Genomic DNA, 21,026 nt, shown 5'->3' with positions numbered 1-21,026 from the left:
CCCACAGCCTCTCACACTCTCACTGCATAGGGGACCAGGGCCACCCACAGCCTCTCACACTCTCACTGCATAGGGGACCAGGGTGACCCACAGCCTCTCATGTTCTCACTGCATAGGGGACCAGGGTGACCCACAGCCTCTCACGTTCTCACTGTTTGCCTGGCTCCCTCTTTTGTCAAGTGTGGGCTCAGTCCCAGATGTGTGCTTGGTCCCACTGGGTCCCACCAGGGTCTGCTCAGACTTACCCATCAGGCTTGCTGGCCGGGGAAGTGGGCTTCACTGGGCTTGTTGGCGATGGCCGCCCCTGCTTCTCAATGGTTAGCCTTACTAGCTCCTGTGAGGGAGAAGGGGGAGGGGATGACACCACTGTACCTTTAGCAAGAGGCAGGGCTTCTAAGACTCACATTCGTGTCTACACATTTCCTACACAGGGTAATCTGCACAATCCCTAACACACATTTTTCCCTCTAAAAATACCATAGTAGCATACTGCAAAGTTTCAACTGCATTGTGTACTTCCTTTTGAAAGAGGAAATGGCAAGTCCGGGTGTTTAGACGAACAGACCATTACAAACTTGTATTCCTGTGCAGTCTGGGGAGGGTGGCAGGCGATTTTGGTTCCCTAAAGCTGTCATGTTATGCACAATGGTGCACTTAGCCACATGGCTTTTGGCTTTTAGTGTTTTCCCAAAGTGCACTCAGGAACTGGAGTCCCAGTGGACTGGCTGGCTGGGAGCCTTGTCAATGGACTTAAGAGTGAAGGTTATGTGACCTTCTCAAAGCAGAGAAATGGCTTTGAAAGAAAATAAAAAAAATGGTACTCTGAAAATAGCAGAGGGCAGATCAGGGGTGTGGTGTCTCAGCTGGGACACATTTTACCGCGTTCCATGGCTTTTTTGTGACAGGGTTTCTCTATGTAGAAGTGCTGAGGTTACAGACATGCACTACCACTCCAGAGCACTTTAATGATCTTTCCCAGGTGCACACTATGCTCCGCCCACCCTCACCCGTTCTTCCCTTCTGCTACCCCAGCACTCTCGAAGGGCCGTGCGCTACGGTGGCTGTCCCATGGGCGCCATAGAAATGGACCTCCTGTGCGTGTGACACTCATGGCTGTCTGCTCACATGGCAGGTGGAGATCAGAGGTCGGCCTTGGGTGTCACTTCTCAGGAGTCCTCCCTCACTTTCTGTTTTGGGACTGGGTCTCTTGCTAGCACCTGAAGATCACTGAGTACACTGAGGTGAGGCTAACTGGCCAGAGTGTTCTAGGGATCCATCCATCTGTCTCTTGATTCCCTAGTGCTGGGATTACAATTATGGCCACGATACCTGGCTTTCTCTGTGCATTGTAGGGCTCCAACTCTGGTCATGATTATGTGAGAAGTGCTTTACAGAATGAGCCATCACTCCAGCTTCACCTTTCAAAATCGTAGAGGTAGATTTCACACACCATGACATTCAGCTGCTCTAAGTGTGAGTGAGCACATGTGCAGTCCTTAACACAGCCAACTTTAGGACAGAAATTCCGTACCTGCGCAGTCCCCCGACTCTCATGGCAACCACCACTCTCTTCTTGGCCATCCCCACCTGCCTCAGGGAGCCCAGGTCAGCTCCTTTTCACTGCTGACAGTGTTCTGGCATATGGCTACACACAATCTCCCCACTGCTCTCTGCTGGTGGTGGTCTGTGTGCTCAGGGAAGAGCACACAGTGCCTCCGAGGATGCAGAGCTGGGTAACCTAACCACATCTCCCTGACCAGGGGCAAAGAACTGGCATTTCCCAAAGCAGCTTCTTTTGACAACATAAAAACTATGAAAAAAGATAAGCATACACAAAGAAATATTAAAGAGGAGTTTTGCAGATGCAAAGGGTGTTATGATCATGAGAGCTTCTCAAGTTTGATGGCAACAAAATAAAACTTGCAGGGTAGGGTGGGGTAGGATAGTACCAGTGAGAATGAGTGTCACTCTGGGCAGACGGTGACAGTCCAGTGGATGACTTACTGGCATGCATCAAAGGCCTCAAATATCTGTTAGGAGGATTCTGTCTGAGGAAAATGTCATGGATATATGCAAAAGCTCAGCTGTGAGGATGTCACCACAGGTGAAATGAGACTGTTCAACAGCCCACAGTTAAACACTCACTATGAGTGCCAAGTATGGAGACGGGACAGATCCATCAAGGGGCCACTCTGAAGTCAGTAAGAATAAAATCACAGCAGGAACAAGGTCATAGTAACAGCATGGAAAGGTGGCGGAATACCAGGCATACCAGGTGCAGAAAAGTCCTACCTGCATGGATGGGGTACACTGTAAATTTTGAAAAGATCAAAACCCCCTGTGTGTGTGTATGTGTGTGTGTTTTAAATGTAATTTATTTAATTATATCTTCTACATTTTTTAAAATGGACATAGATTAATTCTAAGAAAACTGCCACACCCAAACAATGAGAGGGATGTCCATGGAACCAGGTCCAGGCTCATCCCATTCTGTTCTTGGAGTCAAGTGGGAAGTTAAGTAAGATCCTTGGGAGGCTGAGGCTAGCCCAGGAAGGGGCCTTTGACTTGCTTCACAGTCCAGAGCAAAAGTGTTAGAGGGACACAGGGGAAGCAGCTGGAGGCAGGCCACTCCCACACTCGCTACCTGGGAGCTTGCAGGAGTGGCAAAGGCCCTTGAAAGTCTTGGCTGGGATCAAAGTGTCAGATCCAAGTGACTCGGAAGCCTTGAATTCTCAATCTCTCTGCCTCAGCATCATGAGCGCCTCCACATTAAGTCAAACTTACTCCAGCAAGCGGGATAAGGAATGCAGAAAAGTCTGCACATTCATATCTGTTGACACAGAACAAATTCCAGTTCCTCCTGACGTGGGAGCATCCAAGGGATGTCCTCTTGGAATGGCAGTTGTGACCTCAGCTAATGAACAATGGATAGCTATAGGATCCTGCAAGCACACACTTGCAATTGTGCCCTGACATTCCAGGACCACATTATGACACAGTGGAGTTGGGAGAGGGGCTGGCAGCTTTCCTTTTTCTGCCGACCTTCCTGCCCAAACAGAAGGGCTTTGGTCTCAACTTGTCTTAATGATCACGCACAAGGCTCCAGAAACCTGTTCTAGCTAGGTACTTCCAATAGCCGGGTCTCACTGAGTGCTCACCACCTGTGAATAAGCCAGGGCCCAGTACCTTGTAAAAAGTCAAATCTCTGAAAGGCAGGGTTTCTCAAAGACAGTCTTTTAAATTAATGTTAGAGTCCCACGTTACAAGGTCAGTTAGAAAAGATAGTTCTGGACTCTTCTGCCAACAACTATACATGAGATCAATATTCAGTGAACTGAAAAATCAGTTTTCAAAAGTTACAGAACACAGTTGGAGAAGATTTTCCTGAGAATGTGACCCTCTGTTCTGATGCTCACTGTGTTCATACTGGCCACGACAAGTCAACACACAGCTCCGAATTTGAATGTCTTGGTCCGGCTTCCTTTCTACTTTCTCCTGGAAAGATACAAAGACCTGCCTGACAGAGGGGCCTGCACTGCTGTGACAGTCCTGGCACAAAGAACCCCAAGGACGGCATGGTGAACAGTGTTCCCTGGCTTCGCACAGTGGGGGCCACTCCACTGGGAGTACCACAGCTACAGCCCAGACCCCGGCTATCACCCCCTTACCCTATTCTCTGGGTGCAGTGCCAGGGCACAGGAAGTCTGCAGTTACACACCAAGGCTCAGTGCCACCCTCTAGTTCTTCACACATTTTGGAAGAGGGTCAGGTCTACTTTGACAAGTGAGGAACACACTGGCCCTTGGAGACTGTGACAGGAGCTATAGGACATGATCACAGGAGTGTCCAGCCCCAGAGTGACTTTGTTGTTTTGCTTTATGTTTTTGAGACAAGGTCTATGTAGTCTTGGCTGTCCTAGACCTTTCTATGTCCATCAGGCTGCCCTCCAACTCAGATCCTCCTGCCTCTGTCACCACACGAAGCCCCCACGGTGACTTCTAATTGAGACAGCAAGGGACTTTCTCTGCCCACATCTAAAGTGGCAGTGAGAAGCAGCAAGTGGAGGCATGCTCTCAGTGGCACATACAGCCAAGCAGCACTAGACTTGACGCACACGGCACAGATGGAGACAGTAACAACTGGCTGAAGAATAACAACTGGCATTCCTCACACAGCCCCAAGACAGAGGACCTCAGGTGCTATACTGTAGCCGGGATGGCTGGGAAACAGAACCAGCTAGGGAACTGCATAACTTGTTTTTTAAGACAGGGTTTCTCTGTGTAGCCCTGGCTGTCCTGGAACTCACTCTGTAGACCAGGCTGGCCTCTAACTCAGAAATCTGCCTGCCTCTGCCTCCTGAGTGCTGGGATTAAAGGAGGTGCCACCTCCACCTGGCCTGAGCTACATAAAACTATAAACACAGGATTATAAACTAGATTAAAACTAGAAACACAGGGCAGAGGATGCTAGGAAGCACTCCTAATTTTGAAAACTGTATATAAGGAAGTGACAAGCTTTGTATAACAACCACAAGGGGAAGTTTTTCTTTCAGATTCACTCTGGCTATTGATGGAAAACTGGCAGAAGAAATCTTCTTACATGTCATAGTCTGAAAACTTTGGGGCACAGCAGTCACAACCAACAATAGTGCCCACATCAAGAGGGCATCTTTCTTGGAAGCACAGTGCAATCTAGAAGCTTCTTTTCTCCACTGACAAACCGAGAGGGCTCTGGCCTCCAGCTTCACAGGAATCCAAGGGGCAGAGGAACACTCTAAGCAGCATAAGGAGGGTACCTTTGACCAACTCTACACTGCCAACTTCCAGGAGTGGTGACTCTAAAGTAAACTTCAAGAGCTTCAAATGAACAAACTGAGGCCGGAGAGATTCTCAGTAGTTAAGAGCACCAGTTGCTCTCGTAGAGAATGCAGGTTTGGTTCCCAGCACCCACACAGGGCAGCTTACAACTTGCCTGTTAACTCCGACGCCAGGGGATCTGATAACTACTCTGGCCTCTGTGGGCATTGCCCACATGTGGCACACATATAGACAAGTAGGCACACACACATAAATACAAATGCAATTTTAAATAAACCAAAGCCCTAAAGTTTCAAGGAGGAGGGGGAGGCTGAGGAGGCACCCACCTGCTGCTGCCCACAGAGACGATGCTACCCACTGGCTCTATCTGGGTCCTGGATTTTTAAAAGTAATCCTTTTAAAAATAGTAAACCAGAGGCTGGAAAGATGGCTTAGTGGTTAGGAGGTCCTGAGTTCAATTCCCAGCAACCACATGGTGGCTCACAACCACCTGTAATGGGAACTGATGCCCTCTTCTGATGTGTCTGAAGACAGCTACAATGTAGTCCTATAAATAAATGCATACGTACATAAATAAATATTTTAAAAATATAGTAAACCACATTCTGAAGGCCAAAACCAGCCAGGGACTTGTTTCTAGAATGCTCTCAAGGTAGGGCTGGCTCAAATAATAAGAGCACCAACCAAGGAATGTGCAAAAGGATGTGTGCCTGAAAAGCCTTGGAACACTTGTCCCCGCTCTTCTAGGCCAAGCATGCCCTGCTCTAGTGGGCACGTGGAGGTTTCAGGAAGGAGGTGTCACTTAGGATTTGCACCCTGCAGTCTGGGGAGCCAGTGAACGAGGAGAGGATATTGCACTGGCCATGCGTGGACATGGGGCGAACTGGTGAGGCCTGATGCAACTCTGGCCAATAAAATGCAAGAGAAATTCTGTGAGGGGCTCTAAGAAGCCTCCTTCAAAGGAGAAGGTAACTTTGCACCTCTTCTTCCTTGTCTGAATGTAGCCATGGTAACTGGAGAGGAAGCAGCTACTGTGCATCACTGCGTAGAATCTGTGTTACCGACAGTAGAAAAGGGAAGCATCCTCAAGGAAATCTCACTCTAGCCTTTGTCTATCACTGAACTTTCTTTACATATGGAAAATAATACTTTATTTTTGTGTCACATATGGAGGCCAGAGGTAGGGACTTCTCTTGCACGGGGACCTTGCTAATGTGGCTACGCCCAGTTATTTATTTATTTATTCATTCATTTATTTATTTATTTATTATCATGGGTGCTTGGGATCCAAGCTCAGGTCTACATGTTTATGTGGCAAGCACTTTACGACTGTGCCATCTCCCAATCCCGCCAAAAGTTTTATGTCTAAAAGTTGTTGCAATAATTGATGGGTTGATTGTGTGCCCATGCAGATGTGTGTGCCACAGTTCCCTTGTGGAGGTCGGAGGACAATCTGCGTCTGAGGGGCTGGTTCTGAGGGTCAGATCAGGCTAGGTTTGGGGGCAAGCACTCTTCGCTGCTGGCCATCTCACCAGCTGCAAAAGCTATATCGTTAAAAGCTTCTGCTTGTTTGAGTTTTCTGGCCTGGCTGCTATCCTTAGAAAACCTCTGAGCCTGCTATGTAAGCGCAGCTCTGGAGGTGACAGTCAAGTGACAAAGCTGTGGGATTCCCCAAGGCTTTCAGTGGAAGAAAGCATTGCAAGTTTTTTTTCTGTGTGTGTTTGTGTGAGTGTCCAGACGCCCATGGAGGTCAAGAAAATGGAGTCCTCTGTGAGCCACCTAACACAGATGCTAGAGAACAGAACATGGACACTCCAGGACAGCAGGGAGCATTTTCTTAGCCACTGAACTACCCCTCTAGCCCATATTATTATTTTAAATGATAACACTTTAGTCTGTCTGAGTGGCTGGAGGCCTGCTCCTGACATGGCTGAGGTCAGAGAAGTGGGCATTTAACTGGCACAGTACAGAAGATCTGAAACTTGTGAGTTGCCCTAGAGGGAAACACAATTCTCCCCCAAGACGTAAATGTGAGCTACTTTGGTGAAAGTTGCCATGGTGACCAGTGCTCATCCTGCCTATTAGCCACCCAACACTTGCCAGTACTCCAAAGACACAATCTTACCTCTCCTCACACACTCAGGGTATTTCAGAACTTACAAGAATCTCAGAGGAGTCAGTCGTCCAAGTTTATACAGCTCACAAGTCACATTTATGTGAAGATTTACACGGCAGATGACAGTTTCCACGTAGGAACAATACCAAAATCATCTGCCTTTCAGACAAGTTTTCAGTCTTACCCCCAACCCCACCCCAAACAATTCCATTTAACAACTGAATGAGCTCCTTGAGGGGCGGTGAGTCACTCTGAAGGAATGTATGTTTCTCTTCCAAGTGGGATGAAGACAACCAGCTAAAGCATTGTGCTTGCACACTCCGGCTCTCCCAGCTGAGGGCGGCTGGAGCACACACCAGGACACAGGCTTCTGAGGTGCCCTTGTTAGGAAGTGTGAATGAGAAGGGTGCTTGGATCTCCTAGGACTGGGCAGCAGAGGGTGACTAAGTGCATAGGCCTAGCAGGCATGTGTGAGAACCATGAGTTTGCCACTGAACCATGGTTGGCCCACCAGAGAAGGTGTCTGCCTCAGTCACAAATGGGCTGTTACAAATAAAAAGTTGGGCAGTGTAGAAAAGCACCTGTGAATTGTTTGCTATTATTACTCTAAGATACTAATCACAAATGCCCATGCTGACCAATCTCATGCCTTGACTGACACCCTCTAGGAGAAGACTCTAGTAACACATGCCAGCTGACTTCCTGTCCCTGCTCTGGCACGTGGCATTCTTTTATGTAACCTGAAGCTCCCCAAGGCCAGACCTGTGTCCATCTTTACCTCTCTGTGTACTCCTGTCATAGCACCCACAGAAGCATGCGTATGTGTGCTAGTGCATGTGTCTGCTCACCTACATGGTCATGTGTGTGTAGGTCAGGGGACAACTTTTCAGAGTGTGTTTTCTCCAAGGCACAATCTCTGTTATTTCTCCTCAGGACTCTCCTGGCTCTGCCTTTCCACATTGCTGAGCCTTCTCCTTACCCTGTTCTACCTAAACTATTAAAAAAAAACCAAAAACCTGTGAAAAAGTTATTTGCTCTCAGGTGCTGGTATGTTCAACGTCTACAGGCTGTGCGTGTGTGCTCCCACCCCCAGGGTCACATTGAGAAATCAGCAATTTTTCATTCAAGCATTCCTTCTGCCAACCAGTGCAGCCCTGCTTTTAGGAGTCCATAAGGAACATGGGGGCTCTGAAGTCATGAAGCTTCTGTGGAAACCTGATCTCTTGTTTCAGCTGTTTTAACTTACGATATTTCATCAAGATCAATTTGATAGAAGAAACACTAACAATGTGGTCTGGAACATAATTTTGATTTCCAGAAGCCAGGACAAGAGCAGCGGGAGTGGGAGAGTCCGGACTCGGCCTGGGAAGGCCCTGTCTCACATTTCCCAGCGAGAGAAGCTGCAGGAAGAACTGAGGGGATAAACTGCACCCCAAATTCTACAGAGATTGCAGCCTCTTAACACTGATGGTATAAAATCTGATGGCTCTGTGACAAGAGAGAATGGGAGCAGTCAGTGTTGTCACATGTCCTCCTCACAGGGAACCCAAAGCTCCCTGCAGACACAGCAGCACACAGCCTCTACTTTAAAGGTGCTGGGGCTTTCGCTAACAGCCCATCTGGGAGTGATTTCTCTCACCAAGCCTTCTTGGCCTTCTCTCTGTAATTAAAACCCTTTAGGGTCTTAGCTCTGTTTTCCAGAGCTTCTAAAAAGCACTACACCAAGAGGCATGTTTCAGGAACTTCACAGCCTGGCTGAGAAGGGAAGTTTTTCTGACCTAGGCTAACAAGTGTGGTTATAATTTTGGATTGAGGGTAAATAAAAGGAACACAGCTTTTCCAAGCCACATCTATCAAACATGCATTTAGCACCGCATAATAATGGACAGCCATGAATGCCTTTGGGCTAAGTGTATTCCAGCATTGTTCTAAAGCACCCTGCACTGACTAATTCTGCAATGCTACCATGCAGGGCCCTATTGTTACCCTTGCTTCTGGGTATGTGCATGGGCATCATCATTGTCTGAGCCCACAGACTACTTAGAATGATGAACTGGGATTTAAAGCATTCCACCAGCCTAATAAGTGCTCTTAGAACAGTGCCTCCTGCCGCTGCATCCGCAAGGCCCTTGTCACCTGGGGGGGGGGGGCACTCAGCTTTGCTTCTCCCCTACTGGGACTGACACTCTTAGTCAGCCTGCTTCTGGGCCCCACTCCAGGCCCTCTGTAGTCTTTGCTTCCCCCTCCAACTGTGACTCCTAATCTTCTCTGAGGCTTTTTGCAATGGCCTGGATAGTAAACATTTTGATCACATCACAGAGATCAAGCACAGTTAGCTTCAACCAACTCAACCGTGCTTTCTACCAGGAATCCTACATGTTTGTAGGACATGCAAAGGTAATGGTTGATAGACTGGGGCTCTTGCTAAACCGTCTCCATCGCATTAAGCAGGTGCACGTTCTCTGCCACACCTGGGACATACGGCTCATAGAGGGCTTGATGTCAGATGCAGGAAGGGCTGGTGGTCTCTAGAGTGAAGTAGTCACCCCGTGCACGGTCTGGGCTGCCTGGAACCTGCACTTCTTACCTTCACTCCGTCCAGCACAGCTTTGATAACGCCCTTCACAGTTGTCACCATCTCCTTATCTTCTGAGTTCACGCCCTCTAGCATCACCTGGTCAGACCATCGGATAAGGTTGGCGAGGCTCTGGTATACTCGGCTATAACAGGAGGAGAGGGCTGAGCTACGGGAGGAAAGTTTTAGAAGAACATTAAAGCACAACCTGCACCGTGACTCTCATACCCAGAGAACAGTCAGGCAAGGGCAGCGGCTTAGTGTCCAGGGAGCTTTTTTTCTTTTAAATGAAATGTATTTATTTTGGTTTTTCGAGACAGGGTTTCTCTGTATAGCCCTGGCTGTCCTGGAACTCACTTTGTAGACCAGGCTGGCCTNGAACTCAGAAATCCNCCTGCCTCTGCCTCCCGAGTGCTGGGATTAAAGGCGTGTGCCACCGCGCCTGGCACTTTTTTTTTTTGTAAAGAAAATCCACATTTTTTGTTTTGTTTTGTTTTTGAGACAGATTCTTACTCTGTAGCCAAGACTAGCCTTGACTTAGTTCTTCTGCCTCGGCCTCCTGGGTGAGAGATGACACGTAAGTGCTCCTGTGCCCCAGCTGATCTGCATGTTTTTTAAAAAACTTTTTTCCCCATTATATTTAGTGTGTGTGTGTTGGAGGAAGGACTCCTGGTGTTCTGTTCTGTTCCTCTCTCCCTTATTTTTCTGAGAGTTTCTCAGTGACACTGTAGCGAGGCTGGTGACTAGTGAGCCCCAGTGGTCCTCCCATCACTGCTCCCAGAACACTGGGATTTGTGTAGATGCTGAGATTTGAACTTGGATCCTCATGATTGCCTGGTGGGTGCTATTATCCATGGAGGCATCTTACCAGTTCCCACTACATACATACATACATACATACATACATACATACATACACACACACACACACACACACACACACACACACTTTTTTCCCCCTCAAATATATAATAAAAATTCTATCCCAGTAGTTTCTTCAACTGTCACATCCCTCTACAACATCCCGGGAACATCTTTCCTCATTTCAGTTGCAAACCATTCGACAGGGGAGAACAGTCATTTTGATGGACCAGTGTCAACAGGTTTGAGGGATTTTGGGTGTCAGGACCAGGGCCAGCCAGGCACTTGTGAGAGCTGTCTGTGGTTTAATAGACCTTCCTTATCCTTGCTCAGCTCCATCACCCTCATGGAGGCAGCCGTGGCTAGGCAGAGAGGGTGTCAAAGACTCACCAGCGGCGAGTGGCCTGTCGTGTGCTGTCACGTGTGTGCACTCACAGGCGAGTGGCCTGTCGTGTGCTGTCACGCGTGTGCACTCACAGGCGAGTGGCCTGTCCTGTGCTGTCACGTATGTGCACTCATAGGCGAGTGGCCTGTCGTGTGCTGTCACGTGTGTGCACTCACACCGTGAGGACCGAACACGAGATACAAGTCCTTGTATTTGGGAGAGCCTTTGTACGGTACAATAGCAGTCCAAACCCACAATTCTTACAGAGTCCACATACTTTTTTATTTTTAAACTAATTAAGGTTTTTAAAGATAGGGTCTCACTATGTGGCCCTGGCTAGCCTAGAAATGACTCTGTAGACCAGACTGGCCTTATAGAAATCTGATTGTCTCTGCCTCCTGAGAGCTGGGATCACATGTGCCACCATGCCCAGACCCTAAACATAAGTCTTCTTAAGGAATCTAGAAAGGGTTACTGTTCTCACATTAAACTTTGTACACTGTAACAGGAGAGCAAAAACAATCACTCCATCACTGTTAAAGCAGATACTTAGAAAACAAGGGCACAATTTAGAGAGAATAACAATATTGTAAGACTTGACTGAAGTGGGTTCTCACAGCAAAGGGCTTTAGGTGTTTTACCAATGACACTTACCAAGTGCAACAGCACAGGGGAGGAGCTAAGCTTTCTGGCAGCCACAGCTGCACTCTGCACCACCAACAGAGCAGTCAGAAAGAAGGAAAGCAAACCCCTCCCGGCCTCATAGGAATGGGGGGCGGGCTTCCCCTCCAGAGGGGGTCTGCCCAGTCCTGCAGCACATCTGGCAGATGAAGTGCCTCTGGGGGAGTGCCTGATACTAGCCTTAGGTTCCCTTAGTTTTTGTCCTCCTACTCCCCTGTCAATCTAGCTGCTTCCCCCAGCATCCTCTATTTCTGCTCCTCTGGGAAGCAGGACAGGACACTGCCTTCTTCAATGTGTACCACATAATCACCACATCATCACCTGTTAGGGAGCTCTTTAACTTTAACTTGATTTTAACTCTTCCCCGGTGGGGGCCATCTTATGAAGACACAGGAATGATAGCATTTAGAGTTAGCCACCTACACATCTGATGGCCTAATGTTGGAGACCTTTTCTTAAAGGAGACCTGAGCCCGCCTTGGGGTGAAGGAAGGGAGAGCCACGGTACAGACAGCAGCACAGTGAACCAAAGGCCACAATCCCCAGGGGAGCCAGAGCCAGCAGAAGCTGGGGTGGGCGTCCCAGGCACAACATTTCTTGGGAATAAAGATAGTTTGTTAGATCTCTCAGAAGAAAATTGTGAACTTCACTGCCAAGTTCTGAAAGCCATTCCTAAAAGCTCAGTCTCATGGGATTAAATGGACACTAAGCTGCCTTGAGAAACCCACACAGAGATGCATCGATTATGAATGGGTATCACAGACAAAACCTGCCAGTCTTTTCAGTAAAGTTCCTGCAAGTTTGGGGATTGCATCTAGCATGGCTTTTCTTGTGATACTTAATAATAAAGGTGGGGTGAGCTAGCCTGTAGGAAGAAAACACACTCTAGCAATCAAAGTCTGCCTGGGAGGTGTGGGCCTGGCCCAGGCAAGGGTGTGACTCCACCGTTTTATCAGATGGTAACCCCAGCAGCCTCGGGCTTGAAAAACAAATGACTGCAGGTCAGAATAAATGATGATGGAGGCTCTGAGAATATGTCCAACCCAATGTCATCAGTGCCAGTGAGCTGATCACAGGATAAAGCCACAGCTTGGAGGGTGGTGGCATCTGCTAGAACGGTGGAGTCGGCCAGCACACAGGTCTCTGGAGGAGCAACTACCCCAAAGTTGGGAAGTGGGGGCATGTGGAGGACTCCTTTCTCCCCACTGTTTCAAACGCCCCGAACCAAGGTGCCTCTAAGCCTCCCATTCTGCCACAGCTAAGGACCTTCTGGGGGACTCACCTGTGCTGGATCCGAGGGTCAGTCTGCACCAGGGGTAAGATGGCCTCCAGCACCTTACTGGCCGACCCTGGGAGCATCTCCAGAACCTTCTTATCAATGGCCATTTTGTCCACAATGGTCTTAAAGTAGCGCAAGGCACTGACAACCTCCTTCTCTTTCTCCTCCAGCCAGCACAGGTTCTGAAAGGGAACGCCACGTTTAAGGAATGAGAGAAGATTAAAGGGAGCTATTCTGAAAACAGTAAAATCTATAAACTAGCTCGATACTCCTGCAAATGGAAAACGCTTTGGCAGCAGAAACCAAGCCAGTTGGTTTCTCTAAGGATTGTGATCAGGAGACAAAGATTAATAGGAAGAAAGACAGGCTTAGGACTAGAAGGGTCATTTGGAGACTTGGGGATTCGCTTCCCACATCTGAGATCCTTACCATCTTCTCCTCTGTTATGACTGACTACTTGAGATAGCACTTCCCATCTCCCACCATACAGTGAGGTCTTGGTGAGGACGCAGGGGAGCAATAGTCATGCCCCAGGACACACACATTCTCAGAGGATTTGAGGAACTGGCAGCCCATCTGCCACCTAGATCCTCACATAGACCTATTCAAACTTGTAGGTCCCTGTCCATTAGAGATCCACGGCTTCCAAGGCCTCCAATGCCAGTGCTGGCAGGAGGAGCTCAGGAAGCCAAGCCGGTGTTAGTAACCCTGACTACCGGTACTACGGCTACTAATGGCACTCGGTGATTCCGATGCCAAGGAAAGACACCTGAAGGAAAAAGCCAGCACCCGACTTTCCAGAACTCCTCCTAACGCCACACTCCTTCCTCCTTGACTGTGGGTAGCCTAGATCCACACCTAGCAGGGAGCAGGGCATGCCGCTCTAGTCTCCTTTCCCTGTCTCCCTTCTCCAGTGGTCCAGATCCCAGACACTGACAGTCATCTCAAGTGGATAGTCCCACAAATAGCCCACAGAGGGAGTGAGGAGATATGTGGATAGGCGAGGCCACTACCTGTGGGCTTCCTAAGGTCCAGAGAATGGGACCAACATCAACTGAGGTCAAGAGACTTAAGCAATAATCTATAAATACATGAATGGCAGCAATATTATAAAAGTAACTATTCTTTTGAATACTAAATCTCCCCCATCCCCAGATAATGTCAGGGAATATAATTTAAAAATTTAAAAATCCAATATGGGAGGTTTTTCATAGGAACACCCCCCCCCAAAACAAACAAACAAACAAAAAAAACAAACAAAAAGCCTCTATATATGTGGATGGAGTCAAGTAAACAGAACTGCCAAAGGCCAGGTATGGCTTCCTGGAGTGCTCTGCAGACCACCAGGACTACTCAGCCTTCTTTGCGCTGTTTCCCATCTCCAATTGAAACACTCAATTCTTGTCTGTCTATAAGAGGCTGAGCATTGGTTTCCTTACTGCCTGGATAAGAGTGCTTAGTTTCACCACACCCAGCCACAGCGGGGGGGGGGGGGGGCAGCCTGAGTAATCAGGCCACAGGGGTGGTGCTAGTGACAGCATGAAGAGCAGTCAGGCTACAGGAGGAGGAGGAAGGGGGAAGGGGAGGAAAGGAAGAAGAGAAGAGGAGGAGGAGGAGGAGGAGGAGGAGGGGAGGAGAACAACAGAAGGGGCTGCCTTGACACATCCCAACCTGCTGGAAGGCAAGAGTGATGATCTTGCTGGGGAAAAGGAAGTATTTTAAGAAAACATGTCAGACACAAAGGCAAGAGTGAACAGAAGCTGGGAACAGTTAAAAGTGCAGGCACTTGGGAGTAGAAGGGCTTTCCCTGCCACTAAGGAGAGATCAAATCAGGCACATAAGCGCCAGGCCAGCTGGACTCAGTGAAGGGCTAACTAAGTTGGCAAAGTCAGGTAGCACCTGTACCTTCTCCCAAGTTCCATGCCTTAATTATGGTCTCCTTATTAAAGGTCTGCACTCCCTGAGCCCTTCAGGCTGTAGACTGTAGTTAGCAGTCAGAACACACATAACGTGCATAGCACCTGCTTGGCTGGCCTATAAAGTCACCCCAGAATGACTGTCAACCTACATACCTCTCCCTTTCCAGGGGAGCAGTTGCTACCACTTGTCCTCATAAGCTTGGGGACTCTATGAGGCTGTCAATCCTGGGAAGGGTCGAGATCCAAGGTCAAACTGGACTTGGAGACAGTAGATTCCAGTTCCTTGTCTGTGGGACAGGTGAATGTATCTGCCCTATGTTACTAAGGCAGTCGAAGTGGGTGGCTGAAGCTGGAGCGGTCACTAAGCACTTGTCTACCCTAAGACAGACAGGTTCCATCCCCAGCAGCAAAACAAACCCACAACCAAAGCCAAAAACACAGTGGAAGAGACATAGAAACAACAACAGAGGTGAGGACTGACTGGGCAAGGCAGGGAGCCACTGATAACTGAAGAGACACTACATCGGGGTCAGAGCGAGAACGCAGAGGAGGATGACAGAGGCTGCAAAAGTCTGCGTGCAGAGGAAAGGGCCAGGTCACAGCTGCCGCTCCGAGTGTTTCAAGCTACCCAGAGCTCTGCACTTGTTCCTATTCAGGCTGTAACCTCCCCACAGAACAGATGCTATTAACTCCTAAGTGGAGAAATTGAGGCTGTGTGGGGAGTGGGTAGAACAGATAGCCTGCCGATGGAGCAAAATTACAACACAAACCTTGTAGGCTTCATTCCACAGCCTGGACAGTACAGACAAGGCAGATCCAACGTGCGGGAGAGGCTGGTGTGGAGGGGCATGCTCAGAACTGCAGTGTCCAAGTCTGAGATCAGTCTAAGCAACATGGTCGGACCTGCTCTCACACACCTGCTTCCAGCAACACAGGAGATAACCAGAGACTGGGACTGCCTAGATAACGCAGCAAACGATACCCACACCACGTGCAAGCATGCATGTGTACACACAGGCGCACGCGTGTCCTACAGGGTCCTGTGTTCAAAGCTCTTAATTAATAAATGAGTAAAGGGGACACAGGTGAGTGGAAGCTAACCTGTGCTCTTCTGTCCTGGGACACTAAGCAATGGGACAGGTATAGAGGAAAAGGAAGGAACACAAAATGGCCTCTGTCTTCAGCTACTGCCTTACTTCAGGACAGCATTAGATATCCAGTGTGCACCTTTAGAGTCCCTACTCTATGGGCAGCCCTGGCCTTTTTACTTCATAGAAACTAAATTGCATTTATAGCACTGCAGGACAGTGAATCAGGTAGTTATGGGCCAAGTTATGGGCCGGGAGCAATTAGAATCAGCACATAAAAAGCTGGAACCTCTGGGTGGTGGTGGCAGCGCACGCCTTTAATTCCAGCACTTGGGAGGCAGAGGCAGGCGGATTTCTGAGTGGCTATACAGAGAAACTCCTACTCCAAAAAGAAAAAACAAAACAAAACAAAACAAAAAACAAAACCTGGAACCAGGTTGTGCTGACTACATGACTTTAATGTCTGTCCTTGGAAGTCTCTGTGAGTTCCAGACTACTCTGCTCACACAGCAAGTTCCAGGACAGCCAAAGCTACAACAGCACAACACAACACAATACAACATAACACAGTCAAACACAAAAAACTGGAACCAGGATGGTGTAAAGCCAACTCAACATCTTTCCTTTTCTGTACCAAGAGGCTCTGCAAGAAGGCACGTCTAACAGAGCTCAGCTGTGCCAGGCTTTGCAGCAGGGGCATCTCTCTGTCTGCTTTACAGAAGGTCTAGAGAGCTAACAGGGAAGCCCTCCAGGAGCCCACAGTGGAGCCCCAGGACCCAGCCAATATCTAGGTGCCCAAAGGCTGGGGAACTCACCCAACCTGAGCCCTTCTGGATGCTGTTAACTGTTCATATACAGATGGCTAGCTTTGGACTTTCAGGATGGGGCTAAACTCTCTCTGCTACCTTTAACAATCCACAGCTCACTGCTAGGCTTGCTAAAAGGTTGTAAAAGAGCTGATTTTTTTTTTTTTCTATGAGAAGACTACTGTGTCTAGATAAAGCCAGACTAGAAAGACAGGTGGAGTAGAGCAGATAAAAGACTTAATTAGAACAAGTGGGCCACAGTCAATACTGTGTAACAGAAGTGACAAAGCCTCTCCATAGGGCTAGAGAACAAATAAGACAACAGGTGTGAAGCCAAAGGCAGGGGGCTGGACAAAGAGAAGCCCAGGAAGCAGCAGTGGTCTAGGTCTGGAAGTCCTGTGCTTCCAATCCCGACATACAGGGAAAGTCACAAGTGGGATAACAGGAAACACATATGCAAATGTAAGAGGTGACAAAGACAGTAAATGACAAATGATGACAGGCAGCAGCAACTTGTCCACACAACACGGTTTCTGGACACTGTCCTCTCATTCCTATGCTGTGGCGGGGTCCATCCTGCACTAAACATCAGGCCATACTCAAGGGCCTTGGACTTGCAGGGTTTGAGCTTTAGCTCCCAGGCTGTGGCTGCAGCTCCTGCTATAGGGCAGTCTCATTTCAGCACTAGGGACATCCAGGGCCTTGGGGAAGACACCCTGCTGCTACAGGACGGTCACCAGCACGCCCACCTGCTGGATACCCAGCAGTTCCTGCTTCACTCTCCTAACTGACAACTACAAATGTCTCAGGTACTGCTGGGGCTTTCAGATACCTTGCTAAGTATGATTACATCAAATTTTCTTCTATGACCTTTCTTTGGACAATGCATGAAGAAGAGAAAGACTCTATACCTGAACTGCTGACCGTTTCCCTATCAGCATTCTCTTGCAAAGCAAAGCTGTTTGTCAATAAGCCAGCTAGGAAACATGGCCTAAAGGTGTGAGCTCCAAGAGAGCGTTGTGCATGCTATGACACGGGCCAAACCCTGCTCTGCTCAAGCACCTTCTACACAGAAGTGGTGTGTCTGACAACGCCAAGCGGCGCCTTGCTCACAGGCAGCAGCTCACTCAACACAAGCTTCTGAGCTTTCAAACCTCACTGTTTCTACCTTTAGACTTTTTTTTTTTTTAAGATTTATTTATTTTATACATATGAGTACACTGTAGTTGTCTGCAGACACATCAGAAGAGGGCACCAGATCCCATTACAGCTAGTTGTGAGCCACCATGTGGTTGCTAGGAATTGAACTCAGGACCTCTGGAAGAGCAGTTGGTGCTCTTAACCGTTGAGCCATCTCTCTAGCCCCTTAACTAGACTTTTAAGATTCACTGCTTGTCCACATAGACAGGGCAGTGTCTGCGAGCCACATTACGTTGACAGTTATGACAGCAGGTCTGTGTCCAATCACCCTTGGGGTTCAGCTCATCTGCAAACCTTGTTCTCACTTTATGTTGCTAAGTGTATTTTTAATGTAAGGATGAGCATTCAGATCTGTAAGATATTAACAAACACATTTGAGCTCGACTTCTTAAAGACATATGGTGGCACACACCTGGGATCCTAGCATTCAGGAGGCAGAGGCAGGAGAAGTGTACTTTAAGACCAGCTTGGGCTAGAGAGCCATGCCCTGTCTTAAACAAAACAAAACAAACTCCAGGACTGCTGTAGCACAGGGTAAAGCTTTTGCCTAGGATACACAAAGCCCCAACAGATCCTCAGTACACCACAAAAAAGCCCCAGTCAGGCTCTGCATTTAAATCCTGACTTAACCGCTGCTTTGTGGCTTTGGCTAAATTCCCCCATCTTTAGAGACGTTCATTTTAAGCAGGGCAGGTTTCACTGCCAGGGCAATTTGGAGAGGCCCCCACTCCCCAGCACTCAGCAGGAGGCAAGGAAGAGGCCAGTCAGTGCCAGTGGTGCTGCCAGCAGGCACCCTTGCTAAGGACCTTGAGCTGTCTGAGACAGCCTCCCAAGGCTTTAGAAGCCTTCTCAGTAAACAACAGCACCTCAGCAACTCAGGGAGACAGCGACCACTCTGGAAAGGTGACACTTCCCCATCTGCCTAAGCAGCCACTGGACCCCTCTCTTGAAAGGACCCAAACTTTGGCTGCATAGCCTCAGCTCCCTCCCCATCAAGACCACTCAGATGCTTTTATTCAAGCAGTACACAAATACTTGAGCCCATAGTTGCCACCCAGTGAAGACACGCTAACATCACCACAGGCGTTTTTCCATCCCCAGACCACAGACCAGAGTTCTGCAGTGGAAGGCAAGGCAACCCCAATTGTTCTTAATGTCACACTGACCTTCTGCCTCTGAGACCTGGAAGCCACAGCACTGGTGGACATAAATTCTACTGCCTGCTGCTCCAGATCCAAGGGGATAGGGTAGCCCTCTGGTAGAAATCTGTCTCTTGCCTCCTGGAAGAGAGGAAACCTGGATTCCTACAGAGCTTGAAATGGACATTGTAGACTGGAGGGAGGGGTTGGTAAGAATCAGCAGCTGTTCCACACATCTGGCTCAGCTGGCCCTGCTGAGGTTACTAATACTGGAGGATGGCTTTAGATGGGACTCAGGGGTTTGTGAGTTTCAGAGCCCAGGCCCTGAGGCTGAACAATTGGTTCAGGCCATCAGAGCCCTGTGTGAGAGTACCTGAGGGCTTTCTAGGTAGGAGGCAGCACCAGGTGTGAGCACAGTGCTCTGAGTTACTTTAAATGCCCAGAGGAAACTGTCCAAGCCACTGGCTGGACTGATTAGCAGTCCTAGAGGTCCCAGGTCCCAGGTCCCAGGGACACAGATGGCCCTAGTAAGCGCACTTAGACACAGTGCAGCTCACAAAGCTGGCCACAGGCTGGGACCAGGAGGGACACTTAGAGGCGCAGCTTACTTTGCTCACAGGCTTCTCAGGAATCTTCGACACCTCGGCTGGCTTTCCCTTCTTGGATGGTGTTCTCTTGATTTTGGGAGAGTGGAATTTGTCCATCAGCTTCATGGTGAAGGAGGAGAGATGAGAACGCTGAGAGTCTGAAAACACAGAGGCCTGACTGTTAGAGGAGGGCGGAGAAGCTGTAGCTGATGGGATCTGCAACTCCTTGAGAGAGTTAAAGGGAGGGACATACGGACCCGCTCCTTTTCTTTCCTAGACACTGTTTCTCTGTGTAGCCCTGGCTGTCTTGGAATCCCCCCAGGCTGGCCTGGAACACAGAAATCAGCCTGCCTCTGCCTCTCAAGTGCTGGATTTAAGGGCATGGAACCCATTCTAACACTCTGCTTACATGTAAGCACTGTTATAGTTTCTTCCTGGTTTTGGGTGATTAGAATGGCAACTTAGACCATCAGAGTGTCCTTGTTAGTTCCGTATGAGCATCTAATCAATGCCCAGGAGAAACAGGAAGAATACCCATGGGTTCAGAGAGGCGTGGCTGTGAAAAGCTGGCAGGAAGTCCCCTGGAACCAGTCTCCTCAGCCTTTGTTGGAGGAAAGTACAAGTGACACAGGGCAGGTCCTAGAGGTGGCAGCAAAGACAGAAATGGAAGCAAGGTGTTCAAACTGTTCTGGTCTAAGAGAAAAGACTTTGACTGCTGTCCTTAGAGCAAGACAAGTCAAGGGTGTCTGCGCTCACTGATCCTGGGTGGTGCCACACTGGAAGCTTCTGTTTTGTTTTGTTTTTTAAGAGATTTTTTTAAAAAGTTTATGTATATGAGTACACTGTTGTTGTTTTCAGACACACCAGAAGAGGGCAGGACATCAGGACCTCTGGAAGAGCAGAGGACCTCTGGAACCACTGAGCCATCGCTCCAGCTCCCCTCTCCCCCCAAGCTTCTTACAGGGTAATTAGTACAGAGAACTCAGAAGGAAGATGTGATACTTCTCTGTGTTTGTGTCTACTAAACAGGGTCTCAGGATGGCTCAGGATGGCCTCACGGTAGCAGCTGACAGCATCTGGCCTACAGAAGATGCTCGGCAACCAGTTCTTCAACAAATGAACACATCAATCACTGGATGCCCCACCCCTCAAGAACACAACACAGCACTGCAGCTTTCGGCAACAGCACAGAGTCACAGGAAGAATACTCGCAACTATGTGTAAAACTTAATACTGGAAAACAAAAGAACACAACATTCTGTATGCCATGGGGAATTGTTATCTATAGTTTAGAAAAATAAAACATACTCCCTCATTTCCAGCAATTTATTGCTAAAATAAGAGTTGTCCCCAAAGAGATGGCTCAGTGGTTCCAGAGGTCCTGAGTTCAATTCCCAGCAACCACAGGTGGCTCACAACCATCTGTAATGAGATCGGATGCCTTCTTCTGGGGTGTCTGAAGATAGATACCGTGTGCAGCACTCGGGAGGCAGAGGCAGGCGGATTTCTGAGTTCGAGGCCAGCCTGGTCTACAGAGTGAGTTCCAGGACAGCCAGGGCTACACAGAGAAACCC

General features: G+C 48.6%; 1 protein-coding gene across 15 annotated transcripts in view; it reads right to left on the bottom strand.

Annotated features, from left to right (window-relative positions):
- Rapgef1 (Rap guanine nucleotide exchange factor 1) overlaps positions 1–21,026 on the bottom strand; it is a 116,591-nt gene that overhangs the window by 39,735 nt on the left and 55,830 nt on the right. For 11 of the 15 annotated variants that reach the window (XM_021192051.1, XM_021192055.1, XM_029536675.1 and 8 more), the window contains exons 2-6: positions 19,474–19,610; positions 18,893–19,006; positions 12,717–12,895; positions 9,521–9,677; positions 246–334 (exon numbers count right to left, since the gene is read on the bottom strand). In XM_021192051.1, coding sequence (XP_021047710.1) covers positions 246–334; positions 9,521–9,677; positions 12,717–12,895; positions 18,893–19,006; positions 19,474–19,610 — 676 coding nt within the window. The remainder of the gene's footprint in view (positions 1–245; positions 335–9,520; positions 9,678–12,716; positions 12,896–18,892; positions 19,007–19,473; positions 19,611–21,026) is intronic. The other 4 variants (XM_021192053.1, XM_021192054.2, XM_029536679.1 and 1 more) reach the window with 1 other exon arrangement.

Source organism: Mus pahari, chromosome 3 (genome assembly GCF_900095145.1).
Source record: "Mus pahari chromosome 3, PAHARI_EIJ_v1.1, whole genome shotgun sequence".
NCBI lineage: Eukaryota > Metazoa > Chordata > Mammalia > Rodentia > Muridae > Mus > Mus pahari.
This window is presented reverse-complemented; position numbering and strand designations above follow the sequence as displayed.